At 40.8% G+C, this 24976-nt stretch overlaps 2 protein-coding genes across 2 annotated transcripts; both read right to left on the reverse strand.

Annotated features, from left to right (window-relative positions):
• Positions 1 to 195: 195 nt before the first annotated feature.
• LOC113127706 (meteorin-like protein) lies at positions 196 to 4567 on the reverse strand. The gene is made up of 5 exons (XM_026302410.2): positions 4242 to 4567; positions 3122 to 3305; positions 2728 to 2953; positions 1540 to 1599; positions 196 to 1046 (listed from the first exon to the last, which is right to left on the reverse strand). The coding sequence occupies exons 1-5, from the start codon at positions 4334 to 4336 to the stop codon at positions 730 to 732; spliced, it is 882 nt and encodes a 293-aa protein (XP_026158195.1). The 5' UTR covers positions 4337 to 4567; the 3' UTR covers positions 196 to 729.
• A 4737-nt stretch (positions 4568 to 9304) lies between these two features.
• On the reverse strand, positions 9305 to 24748 carry qtgal (queuosine-tRNA galactosyltransferase). Its single transcript, XM_026303971.1, has 12 exons — positions 24341 to 24748; positions 23907 to 24023; positions 23679 to 23778; positions 22667 to 22731; positions 21623 to 21688; positions 20682 to 20777; positions 17543 to 17638; positions 16996 to 17120; positions 12348 to 12483; positions 12140 to 12208; positions 11895 to 11969; positions 9305 to 10401 (listed from the first exon to the last, which is right to left on the reverse strand). The coding sequence occupies exons 1-12, from the start codon at positions 24458 to 24460 to the stop codon at positions 10321 to 10323; spliced, it is 1146 nt and encodes a 381-aa protein (XP_026159756.1). The 5' UTR covers positions 24461 to 24748; the 3' UTR covers positions 9305 to 10320.
• Between the last annotated feature and the right edge of the window lie 228 nt (positions 24749 to 24976).

The raw sequence follows: 24976 nt of genomic DNA on the forward strand, positions 1-24976 counted from the left end.
TCACGCAACAGTTATTTCTAATTATCTGCACTCCGACCACACTGAGCCTCACTGTGCCATACAGAATACCTAACAGGTTTGGTAAAAAACAAAAAAAAAACATGGTCTCTATAACAGAAAATATATGCTTTATCCCAGCACAGTGATGGGAAGAATTGATAAATCAGAGCGTAAAAACAAACAGAAGAGCAGCCTGAAAATTAGCTTTTTATTTTCTGTAAATATAAAGACCCTTTGAACTCATTAGCAAAACACAGACTTAGTAAACACTCACAGAGCTGCATACTGAACACTTCTGTCAGAAGACTCCTAAATTTTAACAAAAGCTTTTTACAAAGCAAACCTTCATTTCAAGAATGATCACACAAGCAGTATCAACATGAGAATAAAACCTTAACAGTTAGGAAGAGATTTAATTTTAGCTCTTCAGTCATTCGTTCATTTTCTGCCTCACTCATGCACAATAAAAATTTGATTTCAGCCAGCACACTGGCTACTAAAATATTCAAATACTGGCTACTTTTCCTTTATGCTGCAAAACAAAAATAGGTTGCACAGCATTAAAAAGAGCCTGGAGATGTTTTAATTTAATATTGGCCAGTGGTGTGTAACTCCGCTCATCTCTCTGACAGCCTCAAAGACAATGTTGCTCCGTCATCCACATTTCATAGTGTTCCTCTTTTTGAGAAGCATTCCACCCTGTTTCACATAGAACCTTGAAGAGGTCTCTCAGTTTGTGTCTGTTTGACAGGGGTTAGTTCCTGCCTTCTGGGCGCTAGTATACAGCATCAGGAAATCCTTGTAGTGAGGTGCACAGCTCAGCCAGGCTTCGCCAAAATGGACAGAGCCAGTCAAAAGGTACTCATCCCTACCAAGATGCACACCGCACTGTGCAGGAACATTGACACGTCCACTCCAGCTCCGCCCTCTGGCTCCACCCCAAGAAAACACTCGACTCTTCTGATGAAACAGTCGACTCAGAGTCACAACAACAGGGGAATGGTCATTGGTACCTGATACCACACCTCGAAAGATGCCACTGCCCGCTGTAGGTTCAGTAACAGAGATTGAGAGAGAGATTGGATCAGTGAGATTAAATGAAGGGTATGTGAATTAAAGTGAGACTATGTCTTTTTAAAAACAGACAAAACATAAGGATCCTTTTACAAATCAAAATTCTTTGCTTTCTTGCAGAAGGATGAGGATAGCACTCTGTTTGCATCAAAACAGCTGATAAGATTAACTTATCATAAAGCCTGAAAACACTAACTTCATGAAGTCTCTGCTGACTGTGAGATAAATGCCTGGCCAAGAAATTGTTTAGAACATAACCCCACTACAAAACAGCATATTTTCATTTTTACAATTGAGTTTCTGTACAGATTAAACAAACAAGATACAGTGTGCTAATTACTGAGCTTTGGAGATGCATCTAGGTGGGTTTTGTTTTCTTTGGACAGAGCTAGGCTTGCTCCTATCCCCTCCCATTTCCAGTTGTTATGCCGAGATAAGTCAATGTGTCAGTGTGTATGTATTTACCGAAGTCACTGGTACACACAGCCATGAGAATCTCTTCATCTGAACAGGGTTTACAGGTCACTAATATGGAAAACATAGGAAAAGAACTGATTAAACACTGAATACTTAAACATAAGAAACTGTTGTTTTCACAATTCAGTTTCTTTCCATGTCAGCCCAGTCTGTTTCCTGTTTGCTCTGTATTTGTAGGTGTTTATGAGACATCAATAGAAATAGAGATAATTTGATGGAGAACAGCAGGTGAGGGAGGAAATGTAATCAAAAGCATTACCCCCTGACCCCGTCAGCTATAAAAACAGCTCCAAACGGCCAGACAGACACAGACAGACACAGACAGACAGACAGACACACACACACACACACACACAGGCACACACAGGACTGGACAGGCTTTCTTGTGTCTCATTACAAAAGCAGTCCAGCTTTCACCTCCACCCACCAGCCCTCCCTCTTACCACACCACTTTACTCATATGGGTGGGCTACCCAAAAGTCCCTGCTTTTAAGAGGGACTCTGTTCTTGATTGATAGCTGAGAGATGATTGGCTGATCCGTGTGCTTGACCCTAACGGGACCTTTTGATTGGTCTGCTTGTTTTCATGTCTGACTGAGACAAGAGGAAGTGGGGGAGGATAGAGTGTCAGAGAGGGGCAGTATGTAGGTGAGATGAATAAAGGGTGAAGCAATAACATGCCCTTTTGCACACAGGAGCTTTGTTTGTTTGTTTTTTTTTTATCTCAGCTCTTGTCTGTCAATGTCACTTCATATCAGTGAGCTATGTCAGGTATGGCAAGTTTAATAAGACCATTTTAGCTAATTACCTACAAATTCCATACAATCTATTAAACAACCCACAGTGTGAAACAACAAGAAACAAAGGTCAGGGGTCAGTGAAGCTTTAGCTTTTTTTTCAATCTTTTTCCATGTTATTGATTCATCTGGTGATAACATGTTTGTGGGCAGGAAATGTATTAGTAACTTTGTTTTCTGGTGCATTCAGTCAGCACAACACTTTTATCTGATAACCATTTTCCTCCTACAGTGAGTACAACACATTCCATCAACAGACTTGTTGATTGGATTAATCACAAATTATTGCCAATTACATTATTAAAGCCAAATACATATTATATATACAAATACAAATTATCTTTTTGCACTAAATACATGTTTATGTGGATTCACCTACCTAAACCAGGGTGCAGGAATGGGTACATGTGTGCCCCAGGACCCTGACTGGGCACCAGTTCGTATTGAAAAGCCGTGATCTTCCGGCTGATGTCTGTCTGTGGAATGGCCTCAACAAAGAGAGCCCCCTCTGCCAGGCTGAAGCAATGCACTGTGCTCTGGGTCTGGTCTTTCTCTGCCAGCAGCAGACTCAGATCCCCAGCACGCTCCAGATACACATGAGAACCCTGAACCAGATGTACCAGGAGTGACACATTCAGGGAAGCTACAGTTAAATGACACATCAAACTGCAATGGCAACGTGTTGGGCCTGCTAACAGAAACATTTTTGGTGTTTGTATAATGTAGCTCAGATGATTTACACATTGCTGAGGTCCACTGGTGTTAAACTCTACCTTGGAGTATGTGTGGGGTTTGATGCACACGTGGAGCCCTGCCATTTGTCCTGATGGGGGATCGGTGTTTGGCCGCAGGTTGACAATGATGGCTCCTGTGGGGTAGAGCCACTCCAGAGACCCTTGGGAACAGCGTAGATAGACCTGCTCCACATCTCTGCGATGAGACTCATGGCTCAAACCACTGCAGATGAGACATTGCTTGTGTTAGGCATGTAGTTGTTCCTCTTTCAGACTGCAGAATAATATAAAATGGTTAAGATCACTATAATTACCAGAAGCCAACAATGAGGAGAGTTGGATCAGGGACTAAATTTCTGTGAAAGCGGAAAAAATCTATAATATCATGTCTGTCAACTCATCTTTCACTTTGGCCTGATACTATCACTTGTCTCACATAAACCGCTTCAACACCAGGAACTGACTGAGTGTGAAGTAGAGGCTTTCATTTTTTACAACTTGGGGACTTGGAGGAGTGATCAAAGGCGCCATGTGGCCATATTTACTTAAGATTGGAGCTGGAGCCCAGACATTCCTGTGATCAAGACCAGAAAGGAAGAATAGTTACATTTTATGAGTCCAATCACATAACTGCAGTCAGTGTGGTACCTCTATAGTACATCTCTTGTCCACGTGTATTTTAGTTGCTTTGTGAGTCATTTTGAGATGAGTAATTGTATAAAGAGAGTTTAGTAAAGATTATTTTACATAATTAAATAACCTCTCTGAATAGTAAGACGTTTATATGAAAATGAAATGGAAAAAAAAAGGTTTACTTAACTCCCATTGCGCATCTGCAGCACAATATAACAATTAATTCATTGTATCTGAGCTTCCAGTGGCCTCCCCTCGGGATTACATTAAACCCTAAACATCCATTACTCCTCCTCTGAAGCGCTGAAAACCGGCGCAAATGGCAGCAGAACCACTTGAAAGACACAACCTGACTCAATAGTACATTAAAGAGCAATAAGATTATTTGTACAAACTGGATTTATGGGTTTCTTTAAGGAAACAACAATAATAAAATTACTGGGTTTTTTATTGTCTATCCTAACAGAGTATCTCTGTCTCTCTCTATCTCTGATCAGAGAGGTCCTTAACTCAGCTCCATCCTCACCTTCCTCGCCAGCTACACTGGTCGCTGGAGTACTGTGCCAGAGCCCGACTCAGGAGCACAGCTGTGATCCAGTGGGCAGCCCACGGCCGGAGCATGGCGGCCAGTCCGCCTCGAGAGTCCCCGGATCCTACACACCAGACCAACCAGTCGTGCGCTCTGTCGCTCTCGAACCGCAACAGTCCAGTAAAATATCCCGCAGAGCTGTGTCCAGGGCGCGCATGCTACACAGCGGGTTCAGTCTGAGTCAGAAAAAGCTTTTGACTCGAGGTTTGTGAAAGGAGCCGTGTGCGCGCGCAGCAGGACACGGCAGACACTGGCGAAAAAACTTTGGCTGCGTGCGCTGCGCCTCACGTCACCGCAGGGGCGCGTGCCAGCAGCCGACCCCGCTTGAGTGACACGCGAGCGCTCGGTCCAAACCACATTCCACACGAGACCCGAGCGCAGAGACAGGGGGTCAGACTGGACCTGGAGCACAGCACTCACCAGGTGCTGGTGAATATCCTGATGTTTTGAAACAACAAAAGAAAGACAGAAGAAAGTAAACGAGTAAAAAGAGACACTGTGACCTGCTTATAATTAAACAGGCTACTGGCTTTATTCCTTTCAGCCAAATGCATTTTGATTAGTTCCGTCCACCTCATTGTAGAGGCCTATAGAAAGTGTGCCAGTCCTACAGGTGCCTTAAAATGCCCCAGACAATCCGCACAAGCCTGTTAGTGTTTGGCTGTGCAGTCACATGGATCATATTATGGTAGTGAAAATTAAAGCTGCATGCAGATTTGAAACAGCAGCTTCTACAGCTCCCTCGAACATCCACCGCAACCTCTGCAGTCTGGTCTTATTTAGGGGGGTGGGGGACGTATTTCGCTGCAGGAGCTCAAACTAACATTTCTGCACGGTTCCTGCTGTGGGTCTGCGTGTTAGGTGCCTACAGTGTTCCTGGGAAAGAAAAGGTCCTGACATAACACAAAGTCACAGTAAACGGCTGTTTGGTTGTCAGGCGGTTTTCCCGTGAGAAAACACTATGAACTGACTCGTCACATTCCCCCGGACAGCGAGAGCAATGTAACGCATTTCGAGAAATACCGAAACACTGACTCCCTTAACACATCTGCACCCAATCCCCTCACACACACACACACACACACACACACACACACACACACACACACACACACGCGAACTCCATTCCATAATGTCTGTGAATGAAATAGGAAATTTCCAGTACTGTTTCCTGAAGCCTCTTTGTTGGCATAGCCTGCAAGTTAAATTGATTCCTTCTTCATTCATGAGGCCATTCATTTCGTTTTCTATAGATTATATTTTAAAATCCAAATTCAGTGAAACTGTTCTAATTGCTGGTCACAAGTTAATTATTGATGTGCACAACTTTTGCTTTGCCAAGTCATGAAAACTTCCTCAGACTACTTAAAGCAAATGACCACTTACCTTCTGGAAAAGGGGCTGCAGGAGTGAAAATCGATTTAAATTTATGATCATCCTATTAACATTTATTAATGACTACAAATATTTGTATATATTACTGGTAAAGAAACCTTGAAAGCAAAAGTATTTGTGATAACCTGGCAACCCAAACTTGCTCTTAATAGTGACTCAGAGCTGTAAAGCCCAAGCACATTATGTTTTAACAGTCATTAAACTCTTTAGTTATAATACATAGTAGAATGATACATTTAACTTACACTTACTTAAGTATCATTTGAAATTAATAAATGAAGTCTTGGACTGAGAATGAATAAAGGCTTTAATAGCTGAGACATGATAGTCACTCCCCTTATCACATCTACATCACATAAAACACATTTCCCTACAAGTGCCTGGATTTGAAATAGATGCTATCTCACCATGAACACAACAGAAGTATGAATTTGGGACTGCAGAGGGAGTCTGAGCTGCTGATGTGCTGTTTGACCTCATGTACTCCTTCACCACGTGAAGTATTTACAGAGAAGCACAGCCTCTGACCTGCTCCCCTTATGTCTGTCAAGCAGCATGATGTGAGGAACACGTCTGTCCACACACTATCATGGAGCCATGCACACATTCCTCTTTCTCTGACTACACCCTTAATGACCTTTATTTCCGTGCTGCTTGTGAGCAACACACTCCTCTTGTTTTATAAACCTTTATTTATTCACAGGGCCAACTGAGTAACTGCACTTGAACGGTAGGGAGGTTGAATGCCTTGCTCACAGATAGCCTGACTCTAGTTTTGGAAGGAAGAACATAACTCACACACAACTTCATACTGCCCAAAAAGGAAGAGAACAGGAAATAAGCAACTAAGAAAAATGGTACAAAGGTCTCTGGCTGGCTGATTATAATTGCATATAGGTGAAAACCATAATACCTTCATTTTAAACCTGCAGTATTTAGGTTGATTAGCAACCTTCAGAACTGCAATTTAAAATTTTCAGTATATTATTATTATAGTCACTTCAACCATGTACAATGATTACAGTGCAGGAACCATGGTGCTATGTTAGACAATACAAAACTAAACAACCACACATATCTATCTAATTTCTAATAATTACTACTTAGATTAAGAGCCTTGAGCTAAATGCACGAGTTCACATGTCCAAGCAGACAGTGCATTGGATAATGAATATGACAGAGGCACAATTAAGGACATCGTTGACCAGCACAGAGTTGGAGTGAATAAAGTGCAAAACAAGGCACCACAATATATTTATAATATATGTGAAAACATGTAAACATGAGACGCTGCTTGGTAGCCATAATGCCAAATAATTCACAGATCAATAATGTACAAAAACAAAAAGAATGGGCAAAATGGCCACCCCGGTACAACTGGCCTGAAAGAAGTCCCCAGATTTGTGTGTGTGTCAGTCTAGTCCTTGGCTATTGAGAAGTCTGATGGCTTGTGTGAAAAAGTAATAGATTACAAGAATAAAAATAATTTATGCCAAATTTGTGTTCTCTTTAGCTAAGGTAAATGTGCAGCGATATATATCGTTTTAACTAGTGAACAAACCTGAACAGACCTTTTATCAGCTGCAATACTCATCACTCAGTTAGTTAATGACTCATTACAGTATGGAACATTTTCAAGGGCTTGAAATTTGTTGTCATCAAGCCTCTCCTAAAGACCAGTCTTGATGTCACAGTACTGAACAACTATCAGCCCATATCAAACCTGCCATTTTTAGGTACAATCCTTTAAAAAGTTGACAACAGCTTTGATGGTTTTCAGTCATGTTTTAGGCCCCATCACAGCACTGAGACTGCACTCATCAAGGTGACAAATGACATTCGTCTGAACACTGACGCTAGCAAAGTCTCTGTCTTAGTACTGTAGGACCTGAGTGCTGCTTTTGACACAGTGGACCATGTGATCCTGTTACAAAGGTTAGATGACTGGTTAGGCATCTCTGGTACTGCCCTTAAATGGTTTATGTCCTATCTTGAATACAGGAAGTACTTTGTTTAAATTGGTAACTGTGTCTCAGACCAAATGGCTGAGACATGTGGGGTCCCCCAGGGGTCCATCTTAGGACCCCTTTGGTTCAATCATTACATGTTTCCTTTAGACCACTTAATTACGCAGCAATAATGTGTCCTACCATAATTATGCAGATGACACTCAGATTTACATATCATTCACAGCAGGTGAATATGGACCAGTCAATTCACTGTGTCATTGTATTTCTGTGGATGCAAAACAACTTTCTCCAAATAAACAGAGACAAGACTGAAGTAATCATCTTTGGGCCACAGAAACAAAGAGAAAGTGTCAGCAGTCACCTTGAATCTCCCTCTCTAAACTCAGGAACTCTAAAAATCAGGATAGAAATCTAGGGGTAATCATGGACTCACATCATTGAATTTTAACAGCCACATTAAATCAATTAAATGGTCAGCATTTAATCATCTCAAAAACATTGCCAGAATCAAATGGATCGTGTCTAAACTAGACTTGGAGAAACTCATCCATGCATTTATCTCCAGCAGGTTAGATCACTCTAACAGTCTGCTCATGGGGCTCTCAAAATGAGCTGTACATTTGCAACACTGCTGCTTGGGTCCTGACTAGAACCACGAAAGTACAACCACATTAGTCTGTACTGGCTTCCTGTTGCTCAGACTTTTACTAGATTTTAAAACAGCACTGCATCAGAGACAGGCCTTCTGTCAGGACTAAACAGGGAGAACCAGCATTTCAGTAATATACAGCTAAAATCTGGAATAGTCTTCCTGATGATGCTAGACAGGCCTCAATTCTGACAATGCTTAAATCCAAGCTAAAAACTTGACTTTTTAGCTCTGCATATGACAACTGAAAGGATTTAGCACTTTGGATTACTGTGTATGAACTGTGCTATACTAATAAACCTGCCTTGCCAAGCCTTAACAGGGGACACAGGGCTGTAGAAGTGTATGCCAATGTGTGTGTATGTACAATTTGTGCAGGTTTATTTGGCTCAGGAAGGCAAACAGGCTCCAGGGTCAGGGTCATTCATTGTGCATGTGTGTGTTATCAGGGTTGATGTCTAGTGTCTCCTTAGTGTAAACACTAAGTAAAGCTCTGTTTATTCTCTCTCCATGTCTCTTTCATAGATTCTCCATTAGAGCTCACTCTGATCATATACCAAGTACTTTATCATGAGGGTAGAGTGGGTAAAGAAGACAGGATGTTTTCAGAAAAGAGTGTGGCCTTACTTAAACAACCTGCTTTGGTTTGTTGCATTCTGAAAATATATGGTGTCTATTTGGTGGACATTTATCCAAAGCACACACTTTGAATATCAGTGGCTTTAAAGAGTTGTTAAGCTGCCATAATGAACAGAGGTGATAAAGTGTATGCTGTGTGTGTCCAATAAAAAATGTGTGGAGGGATTTAATGGTACTTCTGCTACAAGTGTGTGTCCAGAAACTGCAAAATGCTGCATAATGTAGTTGAAATAAACACTTGATTAATTGACAACCAACAGGAAATGATTCTGCAACTATTTACATTACAAAAAGAATGAAATACTTTTGGGTTTGAGACAGAGCACACTATTTAGAAATATCAATTTGCTTTAGTAAGGGTTGATCAATAGACATGTTTAATAATTTTTAGCCTTTTCCATAAAATAATTATTAATCGATTCATCAGGAAACAAATCACCAGACATGTTTAGTGTTTAAATGTTGAGTGTGTGGGGAAACACACAGAGGGAAGAGTGGTCTAGTTGGAGATTAAGTGTTAAGTGATGTGATATTTTTCTCAGCCCCTACATAGAAGACTAGGATTTTCACCTCAAACTTGACTGGGTTGAATCAGGCCTGAACATTTCTGCAATTTATCAGACACCAAGCCTAACATTCAAAATAATACGATTCTCCAGATTCACACCACTCTGTAGGTTCAGCCTGTGATAACAAAAGTAATGAAAATAAAACCCTGGCAGAGATGAAGCCATCATTGCTGTTTCCATAGTAGCTGCTGTGGCCAGATTTACAGTAAGGCAGACCACCTCTCTGACCGAGGAAATACTGTAGGAGATTATGTGGGGAAAGGTCTGTTTACCTTTGCAGAGAAAAACTCCACACTCTGTGAGGTAAAATAAACTTTTTTTAGTGTGTTTATGAATCAGTATTGTGTTCTCATAAAGAGGTTATTGTTCTTTAGATTTCATAAGAGACTTGGGGAGAGAAAAATAAATATATGTAGAATCCATGTTTGTACATGTGTAGCAATTAGGTGCATGCATCTACTTTTGGATGGTGGCATCGCAGGAGACTGCTGAGAAATCAGGATGGGGATTGTGGTCATAAGCTCAGGTTTACTGATTGGCAAATACCATTCTGAGTCCACACAGGATTAAAAAACACTAACATTTTATTCCTTAGAATGGTCAACACAGGCAATCATCATGTCCTCTTGTATAATAAATAGCTGTCCTCTGATAGGCAAAGTTAAATAATCCAAATACCTTCTTCTTTGCAAATTAGTTAAAAACTCCACTTATTCCTTTCCTGTTGTGCCTATTACTTAGTTTGTGCGCATGTTGTAAGAAATCCAGTTCTCTGCTTTTATCACTCTGAGCAGTCAGTTGAAATGGTAGAAATCTATTCCTTCTTTCAGCAGCAAAGAGTTGAGGTTTTCCTCCATAACGCCTCCAGTCATGTCCTAAGAATCAAACAAACTCATGAGAAAAACAACAGGACTGGAAAACATGATTGAAGGCAAAACTTTCCACAAAAAAGCATCATAAGAAATGCTGCTATTTGTCCCTAAACTCTTCCACTGGGCTTAGTCCTTTTAATGAAGTGTGTTGTGTTTTAATCTATAAAGCCAAAAGTTTTATACACACTAAAAAGCTTCAGACTGACTGTAATGGAAAAATGAGCTTCAATGATTGATTATTGTTACTGATTTATGATTTTTATTGTTTCTTACTCTATTCTTGGTTTTTCAGGTTTCACAGGTTTTCATTTACAGGTTGATTCATAGAGTTCACCAAGGCTCATGTGTTTTTCATAATCATATCTGATGTTTATGTTCCTGACCTAGTATAGTCTGACACTAAGGGACACAGTGTTCTCAAGGATGTTGGTGAGGAGTATCTGGGAGTAAGGTTCCTTTGGACACTAGGTGTGAGGAAGAAACAAGTATAACAGAGCACGCCCAGGATGGAGGGTTAGCTGTCGAATGAGAATATAGAGTTTTAGAATATAGCCTTATTAGGGAATCACTTTGTAGAACAATAGTGAAGTACAGACTTCATTATCTGATTATGTGAATGCTTATTTGCATTTACTTTGCATGTCTGTATAAGTAGAGGCCTCAGCCTAATAGGAGCTGAGCAACTGGGGAACAACTGGGGAACAACAGGGGAAGACTCTGATCAATTCTGTTTTGCTCCTTTCTTGCAAGAAATATATTCTGGGAAAAGACAATCTGTCTGTACTCTCTTTATTGCTCATCCAAAGGTTTTTGCCACAACACTGACCTACAGTAATTTACTGGCCTATTAAAAAAATCAAATAAACATGTTTGTGTATTCTAGTTATTTGATGTCAGGGTGAAAAACATCTGATTAAGTCCAGGTGTTAAAAGAGAGAGTGTGTGTGTGTGTGTGTCAGAGAGAATGAGAGGGAAAGCATGACTCATGACTGAGTCCAGATCTCCTTGTTTTCTGACTGATTACTTCTCCTTTTTCCCATAATTGAGCAATTAGTAGCCCCCGTAGGCTGAGCCACTCTAGATGTCTGAATCTAGCTGGAAGATACATAGGCAGTTAGTGATTTTGCCACCAGAACAACTGTAGGTGCCTGTGTTATTGCATATTGATTAAAAACAAACTAAACCAGAATATCTATATCTTAGGAAAAGGCTCTGCAAAACAGGTGTGCGAACTGCCAGGGTTTTAGAGTACAAAATATAACTCAAAATGTGATATATGTAAACTGAACACCAGCAAAAACATCAGATGTTTGTACAAGCAACATGTGATCAAAGCCCAGGCTGCTGTCTCTACTCATTTCCTGACTGCCTCCTCTGTGTTGTGTCCTGCTGGGCACACGCCCTTGACCATTATGTCGTTAACGTAGATTATAGACCTGAGGGACAGATGGTCAGAGTCAGCAAACATACAACACAGAAACACGCCTTTTGCTCACCAGTTTAACACAGATGATGAAGGGGGCAGAGGCATCTTTGTAGTGCAGAACAGGGATTTTTGGCTTTGGTCTTTCCTGGAGGGATAGCAACAGATGATTGTTAGTCACAGCTTCATTGAAATTCACTGCAATAAACTAAGTGGATGACTATTGTTTCGAGGCTTGGACATCTTGCAACTCTGTTTACTTTGCTATATAATCAAATTAATCACATCCTACTTGAAATCCACATTGACTGATCTTACCTTGGATTCCTCATATGTGTAGAAGCCTTTCTGGATTTTATTCTCATCCACATCACAGAAAGCTTTGACCTGGTGCACAAATCACAAAAGCAATGAGTGGCTGGCACACACTCACATACTACAACATCTTCCACCTGTTCCTCTCTCCACTGAGAGATAGAAAACAAAAATATATTCTGTTCATGTCTCAAATGTGGAGACAACTAACTTTCTTCTGATTGGTCGGGCTCAGGCATCGATACAGCTTTCGGCCCTGTTTCCCAGCATTCCATATGGTGAAGCTCTCCCATTGGCTGAGAACTCTCTCCTGCAGGAACTCGACTCGCAGCTTCCAAATGGTTTCCCTGGAAACAGGAGATGAGGAGAGCACGACAGGATGGAGACAGAAACATGAAGAGTAAGAGCTTAAAATTAGACATGGACCTAACACTGTTTAATTTAGTTTAGTGTAAACTATAGTTCGTTCAATCATTATCTATATCTGCTTATTCTTATTAGGGTCACAGGGACCTGCTGGAGCCTATCCCAGCTCTCTCTGGGTGAAAGGCAGGGGTACACCCTGGACAGGTCACCAGTCCATCACAGGGCCACATAGAGACAAACAACCTCACACACTCACACTCACTCCTATGGGCAATTTAGAGTCACCAATCAACCTGACATACATGTTTTTGGACTGTGGGAGGAAACCAGAGTACCTGGAGAAAACCCACACAAGCACAGGGAGAACATGCAAACTCCACACAGAAAGGCCCCTGCTGGGTTACGAACCCAGGATCTTCTTGCTATGAGGCAACAGTGCTAACCACTAAGCCACCATGCTGCCCAACTATAGTTCATGTTATCTGTAAATAAGCAAAACGTTATCACGCCATGTTGCTGTAAGTCTTCAGGGCCCCACAATAAGACCATTCTCCAACCCTAACCTATGACAGTGCACATTCAGTGTTTTCACTGGATGATTCTTGAATACCTGAGTGCATATAATATCCTTAAGTTACCTCACTATCCTGCTTATACTGCTGCACTTGCACTAACTAAACTTTAGACTACATTCACAGCCCCTATGGAGCTTCTGCGTGGTTGTGAGAGTGCAGGCAAGTCAACAGGGTCATCAGGTGGGCACCATGTCAGTAAAGGTGGATTGTTAAGTTGAGTCCATGACACCAAGACGGCTCAACATTGCCTGCACCCACACCCCCAGCACACAACCTAACCCTGCAGGCCTCAAGCCTACCTCAAGAACTGCTGCTGGCTGGGACGTATTTAAGAAAAACACTGTAGTCTTTAAAGAGATAGTTCACCATTTTGGGTATATGGAAGTATATATTGCAACACTGAAATCTGGGAATACCCGTTGGGGTAGCACAGAGCTACTACAGAGGACTGCAAGGCATGCTTAAGCACTGATAGCATACCATGGACAAGTCTGTGAGAGGCCTCTCAGCTAAACATAATGCTACAGCAGAGGATGAGGCTTTACCAACTTAATGCACAGCTTCCAAAGCAAAGCCAAGAAAATATGACGAGGCATATATCATAGCGAGGACAGACAACAGCATGTTGTGTGTAGTTTGTGAACCACTGTATTTAATATTCAGATCAAACATTTGGTAGAGCACATTCTTGTTGAGAAAATTTGATGAACACAGGACCCATACAAACAAACTGTGGAGTCTTAAAAATAATATAAAGAGTGATTATTTGTTGTTTTTACTGATTGTGGTTATTATTGCCCTATGGAGATAAAAAGCACAGTTTTTTTCTTAGTGGGGATGTTAAACTGTTAAGACAAGCTTTACGCAAACCCCATAGAAAAGCCAAATTAATATGGGAGAGAAAATGAAGACAAAAGATAAAATTATTACGCAAACTGTCCATTGTATTGTAAACATTCCTCAGCTTTCGGTTTGCCACTAAAAATTATTTTAATTACTGATAAGTCTGTCAGTTTTTTACTTCATCTTTGTTGTAGAAAACAGTACAATATGACATCCACAAATGGTTTTCCCTGTCTGACCCACAGTCCAAAAATAACAATCCCAAAATCTTAACTAATTCTCTCATTTGAGGACATAAGATCATTTTGGGCATTTTAACAATTACTCATTCACCAATATAGTTAATTTGATTATTTTTGATCATTTAATCCATTGATTTACTAATCACTGCAGTGTTAATCAATATACTAACTTGTAACCAACTTTAAATATAGTATACTTGCTCTAGTTATGTGCACACAGTTTTCCAATAGTATAAAGAATTACTAATATTTCTGGTGCACACAACTTCAGTCTTACCTCCAAGTGGTTTGTAAAAATCCTCTGTTTTTTCTTCATTGAACTTTGTTTTAGTGCAGTTGCCAAGATCCCAATTTTCAACAATCATTTTTAACTGACACAATTAATAGGAGGTAAGGCCAAATAAAGCACAATTACCCTTTCAGTGTCAAAACCACAATCGTATCTTTAAATGTATTTTCCAGAACTATTCACTCTAGTTAAGAAAACCTCTAATTGAACCCCATTAAACAATTGCTCAGGTTTTATTTCAAAACTGTATCTGTTTCAAATGGGCTTATTTCCTGAAGTTTGCACCTTGACTGATGTGCACAGCTGTGGACAGGGTTATTTCACACACACGGACACACACAGACAGAACTTTACATTTAAGATATATGCTTCCATGCTCTTAACCCCTTCCTCCTCCCTCACTCTTTTTCTTTCTTTCTCTCTGTCTCTCACATACACACATACATAATATTGAGTAATTACACAGACACTTAGACAGGCGGTATTTTAGCCTTATCTCCTGATATGAGCACCATGCTGCGTGTTAACATTGGGCCTCACATGACAAACAAACCCCCAAACGACCACCACTGTGGACCATGGGTGGTCCTCAGATTACGTTTCTATGCAGGCTTTGATTCCAAGACATGGTAGTACCTTGGCAGAGTTTTACCATAAATGTACCTGCACACAATGCAGCCTTCACCCCTGTAATACCCTGCATATTAAAACACAACTGCAATTTCACACATTCTGGTTTTGTGGGTCCCTCTTATGCAGCTCTGACTTCATCAACACATGGACTCCACAAGACCTCTGAAGGTGTCCTCTGGTATCTGATATGAAGATGTTAGGATCTGATTCTTTAAGTCCTGTAAGTTTTGCAGTGGTGCCTCCATGGACTGGACTTGTTTTTCCAGCATATCTCTGTAGGATTAAAATCAAGGAACTTTGGAGGTCAAGGCAACACCTTGAACTCAAACCACTCCTGAACAATTTTGGAGTGTGGTGGGCTGCATTATCCTGCTGAAAGAGGCCACTGCCACAGGGAAAAGGAGTATAGGCAAACTGCAACAATATTTAGGTAGGTGGTAACATCAACATAAATGCCAGGACATAGGGTTTCCCAGTAGAAGATTGCCCAGAGCATTACACTGCCTTTGGCAGCTTGCCTTATTTCCAAAACGCATCCTGATGCCATCTGTACCCCAGGTAATCAATGCACACACACCATCCACATGATGTAATACAATCCCACAATTCATCAACAGGCTTCCTTCTTCTCTTTGTCAATGGTCCAGCATTAACATTTTCTGTAATTTGTGGGATCACACCAGATTTGCTAGCCTTCACCCCACATGTCACCAGTTCACCAGTTGTCCTTCCTTGGACAACTTTTGGTAGGTACTGACCTCTAACAGGAACCCTCCCTCCCTGCCAGTGTGGAGATGCTCTGACCCATTCATCTAGCCATCACGGTTTGGCCCTTGTCAAAGTCACTCAGATCCGTAGGCTTGTTCATTTTTTCCTGCTTCCAACAAAACACTTTGAGGACTGACTGTTCACTTGCTGCGTAATCTATCCCACCGTCTGACAGGTGCCATTATACTGAGATAATCAATGCTTAATCACTTCACCTGCCAGTGGTATTAATGTTCTGAAAAACATATACACTCATGCAGGCACACCCGCATTTACAAACATAGCTTTCTGTGTTAAGAGGCCTCAGATCTCAGTTACCCTTTGACAACAACCCAGCTTTGTAAAAAGACACTTCTCATCTCACTGTGGCATCTATAATTACTTATGTGTTTGAGTAACAAAAAAAGGCGATAGTTTCATTTGACTTAAAAGAAGAACTATAGATGAACTGTGGATGACAAGGGGTGACAAGATGTAGGGAAGAGTGGAAAGTAGGCAAGGCGAGCTTGAAAATAGGCCTCCAAAAATAGACAGATGATAGATGGAGAGAGAGGAGGATGACTGGTGAAAGAGTGTGTCAACATGAGTGGATATATGACCAGTGGACAGATGTAAGGGAGGAAGGAAGGAAGGAGGAAAGTAAGGAGGGATAACAGGAAAGAGAAGATGAAAGGGAGGGAGGTGTGGGGTGCAGTAAGTCAAGAAAGACACTCTCCTTTGGTGTGGTTACATTTTGAGGTACAAACACACAGCTGCAGACATTAGATGACCCTGATGAAGCACCGGCAACATCAGGAATGTCACCTCCTTCGGACACACACACACACACACAAACAACACACCAAATAGATCTGATTTTGCCTTCACATTGTTTCAGAGATACTGAACATGCCTGAGAACAGGTGAAATTCCTGATTCTTATGCTGGGAAAGTGATTAGAATCCCAAAACCATGCTCTAGAAATTGAAAGATTCTGAAACCATGTGTGTCTGTGCATGTGTGCATATTTGTGCGTGAGAGTATCAAGCTCTGAGAAAATGTGAGAAGGCAGTGGGCAGCTGTGAGTAGGTGGAGGATCAACACTGTGTCCAAATATGTGCGTGAGTGGAGCTGATTGTGAAAGGGGTGTACAGTGAATCTGACTCTGTTACGGAGTGTGTGGTGGCCTTCTCATGGTATCGGTAGATCAGCAGGCACTGGTCAACCCTGGACAGACCCCCTCCTAGACGAAGACTCTGGTAAAAGAAGAGCAGATCCTCTGGCACTCCCTGGACAGGAGGCAGCAGAGTGTGGGATAATGGTCTGAAAACATTCTACACTGGGTGACAGTGCCTGTTTAGGTAAACACATGGCAGACATTGAGTTAGAGCAAGTCCAAAATGTTGTTTATATGAAGATTTTAGTAACCTGATAATCTGATGTGACAACCAGTCAGTAGAAAGTCATGTAAACATCCTGCCAATGTTATTTTTAGGCGACACAGAAGCTGTGGTAGCAGCTGTTAAGAGCAGTTAACTGTTGATATGTTGATGTAAAGAGGAACTCCACTAATCTTACACATCACAGTCTGCACACAGCCTATGTGTGGTAGGTTGGTTGCACAGTAATTTGGAGTGGAAAAGTAAGGGAAGGGATGCAGAGTAAAACAGAGTCAAAAGGCTTTGGGAATATTTTTGGTTTGAACTATCACCTTGCCTCCCTCGTCAAATGGTCCAACTTTCAGGAACCAGTTCCTTGAGCAGAACCATGTCGGCATGATGACTGTGGGGCCATGAGAGGTGTAGACCTGAGACACAATAACAGTTATGCAAACAAACAGTACGGGTTCATACTTGTCATCGTTAACAGAGAATTTATAAGTAAATTTTGTGTCACTATGTCGAACCCTAACAGACCAGTAATGAATCAACATGTACATGCTCACTCAAAGAATTGGTCTATTTTTATGTTTCTATTTTAGCTCACGTGTGGGTGGGGGAAAAACCAGAGACATGATTACACACTTAATACACACTTACACCAACACATGCATGGATGGTAAGTTACAAGAAAAGCCAACATTAATGCTAACCACCACAAACCTCCAAAAAAGTTTTATTTCTGTATCGAATCATCATTATTTGAAATAATATTGTCTCATTTGGGATTTGTTGATATTCTAGAGTTTTGTCCACCCCTGTGGCCCAAAACCTCCCTTATGAAAAATGTTCAGCACAGGTGCCCATGAAGACAACAGCAAGGACAAAATATAAATTCTTGTCAGACAATGGAAATCATATCCTGACCACATATTGACCAGTGGTGAGACTGTGAACTGAGAAGATTTGATCAAAACAAAGAGTGGGGAGAAGTTGAGTAGGACAGAATCAAGCCTTAGTTTGAGAAACAGGCAAGACTGTAACTGATCATAAGTTGAATAAAAGCCCATATGGGCCAAACAAGACTAGGATTTGGATAGATGGCCAGGGGAAATTTCCAACTTGGCTTCCAGGAACAAACAAATGAACAGGGATTGTGCAAATGTTAACTTCTAATCCTACAAACAAAATAGGTCAGAGTGCAGCCACATGTGCTGCCTCGCAGAAGTGTGTGTTTCCTGAAGTGTCCTGGGGAAGGACACACACTTCCATCCTCTTGAACATGATCTTTGACTAATGAGTTTGTTTTGGCCTTTCCCTGTACCTCTGTCCACAAAGTCTGTAATACACCAGGACCACTTTACGACCTCTATATTTCTTTTTTACAAACACAGGCCCCAACTCATTCATTCCACTGCCCAGCCCCTCTGTAGACCTCCACTCATTCTTGTTCCTCCTTCCTTCCCTGTGTGTATCTGTGTGTACATGTAACAATAGTGTTAGTGCATTTTAAATCTGTGGATCATTCCTGGTTGATCTGTTTCCTAAATCTACGTCGCTGTGTTTCACTTGCTGTGTGTATAAGGCTTGGATGTGTATGTGAAACGGTTCTCGGCTGAATGAGAATACTACTGCAGAACTCCGATGAATCACAGATGAAGATGATTGTGAAAAACATCTGGATTCTGCCAAACAGCTGGACAGAATCTAATGAGTGTGTGTGTGTGTGTGTGTCCACCTATGTATGTCTCCTCTCCTTTTTGTTGTACTATTGCAACATTTTGCAGCACTGTGGCCAAAACATGAATAAGAGGAATAAGAATGAGGCCTGGGAAGCCAAGGGACAGAGAGTGAGAGCAAGGGAGAGGGAAAGAGAGAGTGAGATGTGAGTAGTGGATGGGGTAGGAAAGGTTTTGGATAACCATATCTAATGTCCCACAGATGAACCCACAGGGTCCAGCTCTGGATCAAGTTAAACAAGCACCACCCTGAGAAAATCTTTGGTTTTAACTCTGATTTTGTTCCTTTACCCAGAAACTATAAGTAAAGGCAGATAAAGTGAAGAAAGGGGAAGGAAAAGGAGCTGACTTGAAGCCTGCAGAATCAATAAATGATCTCATTCTCATGCTCCATGAAACCTAATATCATAAATATCCATGAATGTTTGCAAAAGAGTTATGCAGAGACTGAGTCCAGGTTGTCTTGTATCCTTGGTGACAGTGTGTTTTGTTCAGGCAGCAGAAGTAGATTTCTATCTATAAATAACTAGAAATACTGCTAGTGGCTCTCTCATCATTTGGCGATTTATGTGACTATTTAATGTGATGGAGGTAGAAGTATTACATGTAAAAGTGGTATGGAAAGATTTCTACTCACTTACACCTCTACAGAAGCCTCATCCATTCAATTTCACATTTTTGATGCGTACAAATGTCTAAAAATATCCACATTTAAGACTTTATATGTTCTTCCTGTGCAGTATTTCAAGAGATAATTTGGGGGATTTCCCGTTGACTTCAGAGGGTATTTTATAATGCTACAGGAACTCATAACAGGCCTTTTTTTCACTGAAGACATTTTGACCTGTCACAGTGGGAAAAGCACAGCTGTACACTAAAACATTTATTCTGAATTCTCTTTAGCTGCTTCAGTTTCAGGGACCTGTCTGTCACGCAGACATGGTTTAGTGGAACAGTGGAACAGAACAGGGCCATCATTAATGTTTTAATAACACCTGCGCTATGGAAACTACTATGGAAAGTCAGAATGACTGTTCCAACATTCAGTCATGGCCACTTGATTCCTCCTCATTCTGAAGAACGCAGCAGCAAACAGGCATTCATTAATTTCACCATCTGCCACAGAATCTCTCACTCCATCTGCTTCTGCTTTCAGGCATGAAACACTTTCTAATGAAATCTAAAACTGTGTCTCTCACTGAAAAAAATGTACTGTACAGTGCAAAGACTGGTTAACGCTTTTGTATTTTGGACCCTGGACTGTGTTAACAGTAACTATGTACACCATTGTTTTTAGTGAAGATAATACACTGCAACCTTCAGAGAATGGTGCAGGAAAATACCTACTGCAAATCAAAATATCCACTGCAGGATCGGTTGGAAGAGAAACAGTCTACACAGTAAATTTTCTGAATCTTGTGTTTACTTTTTATCTCCAGTATTATCTTTTCCAATTCCAACTGTTTCTACTATTGACAGCCCTCAGCGGACAGCTGGTGGTTTAACCTCCTTCCTCTGGTGGGGCTGTGATGGATGGAGAGGTCAGGAGTGATGCTGCGTCCTCCGTCCAGGCCACTGCCACATTTCCGTGGAAACTGCAGACCCCTATATGTATCCTGTTTCTAAATGCCCTATTGCTGCCTGGCACATGACCTCTCACATACACACAGACAAATACACACAATTCATACACGTTCAAACACACACACTGTGCCAAGCTGTGGGCATTTACCTGTGTGATGAGCTGGTCTTGACTGACTGTGTTTATCCAACGAGTGTAACGCTCTGTAGATCCTTCTGGAAACCTCTGGACTCTGCAGCCAATCAGCTGTCAGAAAAGCACACAGACATAGCTTTGTAAGAAGTACGAATATTTTACTTTCAGGAATCATTCAAAGCATGTGCAGCCATTTAGGAAAAATGGTGCCACTGAAGTAATTTGCGAGTTTTATTTGTGCAAGTTACTGCTAAAAGTGGTTTTAGTAGTAAGAATAAAGATACTATTAAGTTAACCTACCAACCACAAAACCATATCAGTGTTCAAAAACTTTTAAAAACATGACTTTCTGAACACATCAAGTTTGGCTCAGGTAACTTGTGATGGGAAATTTGTCACAGGTTTCTTCATTATTTTTAAAGTGCATTATTTTATATAGATTATTAGTCCAATGTCTAACTTGTACCCACACACAAACAGTTGACAAATACAAACAAATCCCAGAAACAGCAAAGATGAGATTACTTGGGGGGGAAAAAGAGCTTATTCACAAAACAAGAGGATCACATTTTTATCCAGAACCATAAAATATAACAGCCATAACATAAAAAGGTGGGTTGTTTGTGCAGGGCAGCCAGTCTGCTGTCTCCATGCTGTCTCCCTCACTTCCCTCACACACATGACCCCTCACCTCTGACCTGGTAGGCCTCAGAATGCATCAACACCGGATACTCACACTGCTCTACATGCCAACTGCATGGAAGCGCGCGCGTGCATACGCGAACACACACGCACGCATGCACGCACAAGCAATATGATTTTTTTATTTTAAGCACGAGACTGGTTAGATGGCAATGGAGAGTGAGAATAAGAGAGAGAGAGAGAAAGGGGAGAACTGAAAATTTGCAATAGAGAGAGAAGGAAGTGAGTAAGCAAAGCACAGAAGAAGAACTTACAGAGTTTGGGTGGAGGAGAGACACCTCATACTGCAGACAAACTCTTTCGGGCAGCATAATGTCATCCTGAAGTGCAGGACATATACATGTAAACATATACAAATGTTAAGTTGCAATTATTTAAGGTCAGGCAACTGATAAATTTATACTAGACTTCAACAAGAACAAGAAAATCGTATCATATGTGTTATGTTACTTAGAACAAGGGAAACAGGTGTGAAAATATATACAAAAAAGAAACCAAATTGTACAATACAAATGAAAAAAAAAAATCAAATTATACAATAACTATAGTATACCAAACATAAAATAGAGAAATTGAGACAGAAAAATAACAAGGTGGTTATAATACCATCTAACTTATACCACACCAAAGACTTTCAAAAACAAAACACTCTGGATGGAAGATTTCTGATGTACAGTGAGCAGAAGAATGTATTTCAAAAACAGGATGATGACAGAAGTTTAAAGACATCAAGGTTTCCTGACCTTTAAGGTTTCTGAGTAAAGGACCTGCCAAGATCTGAATTGTATCAAACTACAAAAAAAAAAATCCAAGATGCAAATAGAAGATGCTGACAGTTTCCTAAGAAGGCAGTCTTACTGCCACTGACTCTAATTCTGGGAGCAGTCAATCAGCAGTATAAAAATCCTTAATATAATCTATGACTCAAGCAGTTAAAAAACAAAACAGAAGTGAGTGCAGATCAGATATTCAGATGTTGTGGCTTCTGATGTGTAATTGTGACACTTTGGCCTTCAGACAAGCAACTTTAAAGCACTGTCTCAAAGACAGACCTACAATTCAAATGAACATACACATCTAAAACAAACACATATATATCACCCCCTGCTCTCAGGTCATTAGTCATGTATTCTGACAGCTCTTTCAAACAGTCACTGACTGCTGAGGTCTGTGTGTGAATGTGTCCAAGTACTGTGTATATTTGGACAAACTGATAAGATCTAATTAGTTTTAATTCACTACTGTATGTGTTACGAAAGACATCTGCAGAATGAAATAAAACATGCACACACACTTACCGCATCCTGAAAGCACAAGTACTTTCCACAGCTCTGAGATACTGCCTTATTTTTTGCATATCCCACTGAAAAGCAAATGAACAATGCTTATGCATAAGCATGTGTATATACTCTGCAATTGTATATGCCTGCGTGGTATTTCCTTTTCACCATGTGCTAGCACTTAGATTCAGATTAAATATGTAACAATGTAGGAAAGACATTTCAGTTGTTTGCATGGGATAAGTTACGAATATGCTCTGTAAACAGTGAAAAAAACACTTATGACTGATACTGAAGTGGACCATTGTGTGTGTTACTCAAAATTCTTCATCCATTCTTTTCCCTCAAATGAACAGTAAACACATACTTTACAAAATACAGTACAGCTGACCTTTTCCTCCTCAGCTGCTTCATACACAAGTAAAAACAAAACACCAAAGTCTCTCTAAGGATAAGTTTGGTGTTATTCAATAATGTTCTATTGTTGTTAAAAAGACTAAAGCCAACACTAATTGAGCTGCAAGGCCCGTGTGTCAGAGGCTGATATGTCTGATATTTTTCTGTCTCAGGGCTAATTATTAGCCAAACACTATTAAAAAGACATCAGTGAGCCACACCACTGCACTGGGTGACAATTTCCTTTATTACCATTAACACAATACAGTTAGTAAGCATCACGTACATTTCTGCAACAACCATTAACAGAATAATGGGATAGATTGTAGTGTTTTCCACATTTAATGGGCTTGGAAACAGCAGTTTGAACAAGAAACTAAAAATATTTTTGGCCTCACATGTACACCGTTTCACCACAACCCAGGATGTTCCAGGAAAAGGGGTGGATGATGGAGGGATGTACACTTTTTCTGTGTTGCATACAAATTGGGAAATCTATTTAATGTCTTTAAAAAAAACCCTACTGGGCAGTGGTGTATATAAGGTTTGAGGTAGATTAGTTCAGATGCAGCCAGGGTCTCTAACAACCTGATGAGTTTTCTGGAAGAAGGAATATGGTTTTTATTATACCAACCTCCTCTTGGTTGAGCAGAGCTGTGACCTGAAATTACTACTGAGATGCCCCTTGTCTCCAGCCTCTCCTTCCAACTCTCCACCACTTTCCTGGAGTCATCCTGAGGGGCACACACACAGAGGAATACACACTGAACTATAGCTGACATCTGATATTCCATGTTGTGGTATTTTTTTGCATGCATAAAAAGCATAAAGTCTATAGCAAGGTAAATGTATACAGACTTACAGTGCTGGCATCATCAAAGACAGACAGCTCCATGGATCCAGTGAAGTCTTGCTGTAATATGGCCTGCAGACATTCATCCAGCCAACAGGATGCATTGTACACTGGCAGGATAATAGACTAAAGATTTAAAAAAATGGACAGATAGTGAATTCAGCTGTGTCAGGGGTTCAAAGATGCTACAAGCTCTAAGTATTAAGTGGGTAAAGTGAACTTGCTACAATAAAACCAAGGTCTCCTCTCCAACCACACTGTTGATAAAACATTTATCTAATATTAGAGCTGTTTCAACAGGACAGTGACATTAGAAATAACCAGGTGTACCTAATAAAGTGGCGCCAAAGTGTAAATGCAGAGACACTAAGAGCTAATTTTACATTTTTGGCCTGCAGCTGTCTAAACAAAACTCAGTGTATACTTTAGTGTACATCACCCACCACATCCACCGTGTTTCTCTCCTCTTTCCCTGTTTCTGCTCCACTGTCTGCGGTGCGGGGCCGCTTGGGTGGGTTCATGTCAGCCCCTGAGCACCTCTGCTGCAACAACCCGCTACTCATGTCGAAAAGGAAGCCATCCAAGCCGTGTCTCCAGTGTAACCAATTAAATTTGGGACAAATCGCTGAAAAGAGACTAAACCAATTGGACCTTAAGCTGAGTCAGTTACGAGCAACAGCAATAAACCACGAGGGCTGCACGTGGATAAAAACATCAGTAAACACTCAGTTTAAAGCTCTGTCTATGTGAAATGGGTCACCGTCAACGAAAAACAACAACTGAAAACTGCTCTGTACATTTCAGTGACGACAATTTTAAATACAGACGCCAACCCCGGCGACAACTTCACAACTTCCGCAAACAATGACTCAATGACGAGCTCATTGGCTCGTGTAAAGCACACAGTGGCACCTGATTGGCTCCACTCACCGTCAATCATATGGGATAATGACGTCACCACGATAAGCATTTACTTCGTAGTCTTATTTTTCAGTTCCAAAAATATGTCCTGTGCGTTTAATAAACGGAGAAAATCCATTAGCACTTCATTTACATAGTGTCATATTAATTAATTGTTA

The sequence above is a fragment of the Mastacembelus armatus genome, chromosome 1 (genome assembly GCF_900324485.2).
Source record: "Mastacembelus armatus chromosome 1, fMasArm1.2, whole genome shotgun sequence".
In the NCBI taxonomy this organism is placed as follows: domain Eukaryota; kingdom Metazoa; phylum Chordata; class Actinopteri; order Synbranchiformes; family Mastacembelidae; genus Mastacembelus; species Mastacembelus armatus.